At 35.8% G+C, this 5,435-nt stretch overlaps 1 protein-coding gene across 1 annotated transcript in view; it reads right to left on the bottom strand.

Annotated features, from left to right (window-relative positions):
* Positions 1-5,435, bottom strand: part of CFAP69 (cilia and flagella associated protein 69) — a 62,165-nt gene that overhangs the window by 28,933 nt on the left and 27,797 nt on the right. Inside the window, exons 10-12 of the mRNA XM_010829006.1 lie at positions 4,255-4,303; positions 4,037-4,158; positions 1,167-1,383 (exon numbers count right to left, since the gene is read on the bottom strand). Of these exons, the coding sequence (XP_010827308.1) occupies positions 1,167-1,383; positions 4,037-4,158; positions 4,255-4,303 (388 nt within the window). The remainder of the gene's footprint in view (positions 1-1,166; positions 1,384-4,036; positions 4,159-4,254; positions 4,304-5,435) is intronic.

Below are 5,435 nucleotides of genomic sequence, written 5' to 3'. Positions count from 1 at the left end.
GACTTTATTTTTCTGGGCTCCAAAATCACTGCAGATGGTGACTGCAGCCATGAAATTAAAAGACGCTTACTCCTTGGAAGCAAAGTTATGACCAACCTAGATAGCATATTCAAAAGCAGAGACATTACTTTGCCAAGAAAGGCCCGTCTAGTCAAGGCTATGGTTTTTCCTGTGGTCATGTATGGATGTGAGAGTTGGACTGTGAAGAAGGCTGAGTGCCGAAGAATCGATGCTTTTGAACTGTGGTGTTGGAGAAGACTCTTGAGAGTCCCTTGGACTGCAAGGAGATCCAACCAGTCCATTCTGAAGGAGATCAGCCCTGGGATTTCTTTGGAAGGACTGATGATAAAGCTGAAACTCCAGTACTTTGGCCACCTCATGCGAAGAGTTGACTCATTGGAAAAGACTCTGATGCTGGGAGGGATTGAGGGCAGGAGGAGAAGGGGATGACAGAGGATGAGATGGCTGGATGGCATCACTGACTCGATGGACATGAGTGTGAGTGATCTCTGGGAGTTGGTGATGGACAGGGAGGCCTGGTGTGCTGCGATTCATGGGGTCGCAAGGAGTCGGACACGACTGAGCGACTGAACTGAACTGAACTGAGGCATTCAATAAATATTTGTTGAATGACTAATTTCAATATTATAGGACTTAATATAATTATTGGATAGGTCTAATAATACAAAGAATTTAAATCAGTTTAAATGAATGATTTCCTTTACCGAAAGGTATGCATCAGGTATAGCTAACATTTACTAACGTCTGACTCTAAATGAAATCTCAGACTTTTTTTTTTAAACAGAATTTAAATATATTAAAATCACTGAAGGTCAGAGCAACATTTTTAGTTCTCCTTTTAATTGTATTTCTTTTTGTATACCACCATTCAGTTGAAGGATTCCCTGGTGGCTCAGATGGTAAAGAGTCTGCCCGCAATGCGGGAGACCCAAGTTCTATCCCTGGGTTGGGAAAATTCTCTGGAGAAGGAAATGGCAACCCATTCCAGTATTCTTGCCTGGAAAATTCCATGGACAGAGGAGCCTGGTGGGCTATAGTCTATAGGGTCGCAAAGAGCTGGACATGACTGAGCGACTTCATTTTCACTTTTATTCAGTTGAAATATGTAAATTGGAATTTTGACAGGAATCTGAAAGCCCACTTACCTTCATTATCACACCATGCTAGAAATTCAAGGACTTGAGCATTTCCCTTATAGAACAAGTACTCGTCTATTAAAAAAGGAGCCACTGATGACAAAGTGGCAATTGCGTGCAGCTGTAGTTCTTCATACTGTGCTGCAGACCATTCAAGTATTTTGTGTTTCTCAGGCCTTTTAACATAGGTAAACAAAGCCAAAATAACTTTGCCATCAATTAATAGCTACGAGAAAGGCAAAAGTACTATGTTAGAAACATAATTAAAACAATTTAAGGAAATTTAATAAAAGATTTCCAATTTGATGTGTTATTGATGATGATTTCAAAATATTTCCTTCCTAAAGACTCCAAGCTATGTTAAGTACCAAAAACTAAAAAACCAAAACCCAAACTCAATAATAACAACAGTTCACTATGATCCCCCTTTCTGGGCTATGCACTCTATGGCTGACAATAATACATAATAAATAGTAATTAAAAAATCTATATTACTTATATATGCAGTTTCTATAACTGTAGAACTGCTATAACATAGCTCCTGCTTATGATAAAACCACAAGAGTCAAAAATTTGGGGCAAATAAGCTGGTGGTTATTTCTGCCTTCCTTGCTTTTCTAAAAAAGAAACCTTTTAGAAACTCAATTGTATATTTGAGTTGTATACTTTAAGAAACTGTACACTTCAAGAAATCAACTTTGTCTGAAGTTATGATCATGACTACAGCTAATTTTTAAGCACAGGCAACAGAACTTATACAAGTACTCTATCTAGTTTGTATTGAATCCATGATTTCAATAAAAATAAAAAGTACAATGCTATGATAATATGACAATCAAGTTAATATTATAGTTGATTCTGACTGATACATATTTATGGTTCACAAGATAGTAACACACCATGTGCTATATTCTATTCAATTTTCTTTTCATCTGGCATTATTCTACAAAGACATTTTCACAACGGTATCTATGGATTTTTCTGAAATTTATATTATTCCACATGGAAAGAGCACAAGATTTAGAACTGAGAAAGCAAAAATAACTATTAGTTCTAGCATTGCTATATTAAGTGAATAATTTTTTTTTAAATACTCTGTGAACTGTAAGTAATAGTACACATATTCATTATCACTACCACTACTGAGCCACAAACACAAACATATGACAGAAAAAAAACTGATTGATTCCACTGCTTACCTCTGTGCTTTAAGTAACTTACCATAACCTTTGTGCCATTTGACTCTGTATCTGTCATTTTAATAGTTATATGATACTCCATTGCAATAATAAAACACATTCTATTGATTTTCTACATGACATTTCAGAAAATACATTTAGGTTCTACAGAGTACATGTTTTTGATATGAATAATAAAGTTATAATTACAAAGACAGGCTTTTTCCTGAGCATTTTTTGGTATATTCCTCAAAGTGGTATTACCAAAAATTTTTCTTAGCTCTTTTAATCCTCATAATAATTTCATGAGATAGGTATTTTTTCCATTTTTAAATTGAGATAACTGGAATTGAGATAAGCTAAAATACTTATTCAAGATCACATTACTAGAAAGCAAAGAAACTGGAGTCTACCTGACTAAAGCCTTAATCACCATACTACACCACTTTTATATTATTACTAATAATGTTAATAGACTGAATGCCTCCCTGGAACTTGAGTTTTAAGACTAAAATGAAATTTCAACTAATTTAGTATTATTAACTAAACAGATGGAATTGTTAATAAGTGGTCATTTTTTTCTATTACCTTTTACAAAGCCTTTATCTCAGTCTCACAAGAGACGGAGGAATTGAGCCTCAGAAAGTTCAGGTGACTTTTCCAAGGTCATATAGCAAGTAGATGATAATACAGACTGAAATTCATTTCCAGTGTTCTTCAAATTACATCATGCTTTATTTAGGATATAAAGTATTAAGATAATTCATGGATAATATATATATGAGTCAGTCACTCATATATCCAACTCTTTGTGACCCCATGGACTGCGGCCCACCAGGCTCCTCTGTCCATGGAATTCTCCAGTCCATAATACTAGAGTGGGTAGCCATTCTCTTCTCCAGGGAATCTTCCTGACCCAAGGATCGAACCCAGGTCTCCCGCATTGCAGGTGGATTCTTTACTGTGTTAGCCACCAGGGAAGGCCGAGTGTTTATATATGTGTGTGTGTGTGTACAAAGAAGTTAGATTTGTGTGGAGAAAAAGCAGGGTCATAAGGCTTGAAAGGGGCATCACAGAGATGAGCAATTCTTCTAGCATTAAATCATCCCTTATTACTATGGTCAGGGAGACTATTAGGCTGGGTGGGCCTATATGGATTGCCTTTCATATTATGTTCTCTTTTTAGCAGCTCTAAATATATAAATAAATCTCCCAGGTTCTCCTGCTTTTCCTTGACTTGTTTGATTTTAATTTAGGTAAAATCACTATTCATTAATAGATATGAAAAATTTTGAAAAGATGAAATTCCAGTGAGTAAGAGTTTGTTACTTAGGCAATGGCACCCCACTCCAGTACTCTTGCCTGGAAAATCCCATGGATGGAGGAGCCTGGTAGGCTGCAGTCCATGGGGTCGCTAAGAGTCGGACCTGCCTGAGCAACTTCACTTTCACTTTTCACTTTCATGCATTGGAGAAGGAAATGGCAACCCACTCCAGTATTCTTGCCTGGAGAATCCCAAGGGCGGGGAGCCTGGTAGGCTGCCATCTATGGGGTCGCACAGAGTCGGACATGACTGAAGCAACTTAGTAGTAGTAGTAGTATGGTAAACATATGGGCTGATGAAAGATTTGCAGCTGTGACTTTTAAAAAATTATACTACAAAGTGAGACAATTTAAGTTTTTGTTTTGATTACTTTTTACCTGTATAGTAGATAAATCTTTACATAAGATCACAATTATATTAAACAGCAATTTCTTCAACTCAAAATCTTCATAGGAATTAGAAAGCTTAAGACCTTTTACCAAAGGATTTTGACTTTTAACTGTGAGGGAGAAAAAAAGGAAAAGGAAAATAAAAGCTGAAATGATGTATAAGACATATTAAGATAATTATAACTTGAAAATTTTATGGTTTTTACCTTCATTAAATGTCGCAAATAATATCAAATCCCTGGTAAAGCCAGACTCCTAATAAAAATACACAAAAGAAACGGATGAATTAGTTATATGGAAATTAGGCTACAGATTCCCATATTTACCTAATATTTAAGTATATTTGTCACATTCTCCTTTGTCATTGATTTGAATTCATAAAGCACTAATAATAGGAAGGGATGAAAGCAAGAAAATAAAAGCATATAGCCAGATAAGCCTGTACTTTATTTAATATTAAACTTAATTTTGTAGGTCCTAAGAAATATTTTATATTATTCTATGAATATTTTATAAGATGCTGTTTAAAATTTGTTAGGAACCTAAAAATGTTTTACTATAAGTTACTTATGTAATTCATTATCCACAGCTTCAATTGACAAAACAAGGAAAGAAAATAGTTATTTTCAACAGCTTTTCTTCTTAACACCCCCCAGTTCTTCATCCTGACATCAACCACTCTCATATATGAAAGGCTTGGTCAAGAGAAAACAAACAATTCCTATTTAACCCAAAAAGCCCTGAAGAATGACGAGAACCGCAAACATTTCAGCATGAGGGAACTCGTTCCTTACAGAGAGATTCTAGGTGGACTTTGTACATTAGGAAGAATTTATAAGACAAACTTTGGGCTTTTGAGCTTGCAACTATATATTCCTACTACTTTAAGATCTACCTGTTTTCTTGAAAATGTGAAGATGTTATACCTGTTGATTCACATTCATGGAATTCACCCAAGTGTTTGCAAGGATGCTAATGAAGATTTATTGACTGACCAAAGGCTTCCACAGAAACACAGGTCCACCTACATATTGCAGCCTTGACTAGGAAGCTATGTAGGTAATGAATGAAAAAAATGACTTTTAGACTGAGGCCAGGCCCTGCACCTTAAAGAGATGCTAAAATTCAGGGTAAACCTGTAATCTTAGTGGTTTGAAGAACTAGAAGACAGAGGCAATCACAGGCAACCTGTGGGATAATATCAAAGAAATTAAGTATAATCAGTTTCAGAAGGACAGGAGAGAGAGAATGGGGTTGGAAAAATATTTAAAGAATTGTGGTCTCAAACTCTCCAAGTGAAAGTGAAAGTGTTACCTGCTCAGTCGGGTCGACTCTTTGAGACCCATGGACTGTAAACCACAAGGCTTCTCTGTACATGGAATTCTCC

Source organism: Bison bison, unplaced genomic scaffold (assembly GCF_000754665.1).
Source record: "Bison bison bison isolate TAMUID 2011002044 unplaced genomic scaffold, Bison_UMD1.0 scf7180017864499, whole genome shotgun sequence".
Classification (NCBI taxonomy): Eukaryota; Metazoa; Chordata; class Mammalia; order Artiodactyla; family Bovidae; genus Bison; species Bison bison.
Note: the sequence above shows the minus strand (reverse complement) of the source record. Positions and strands in the feature narration are given on the sequence as shown.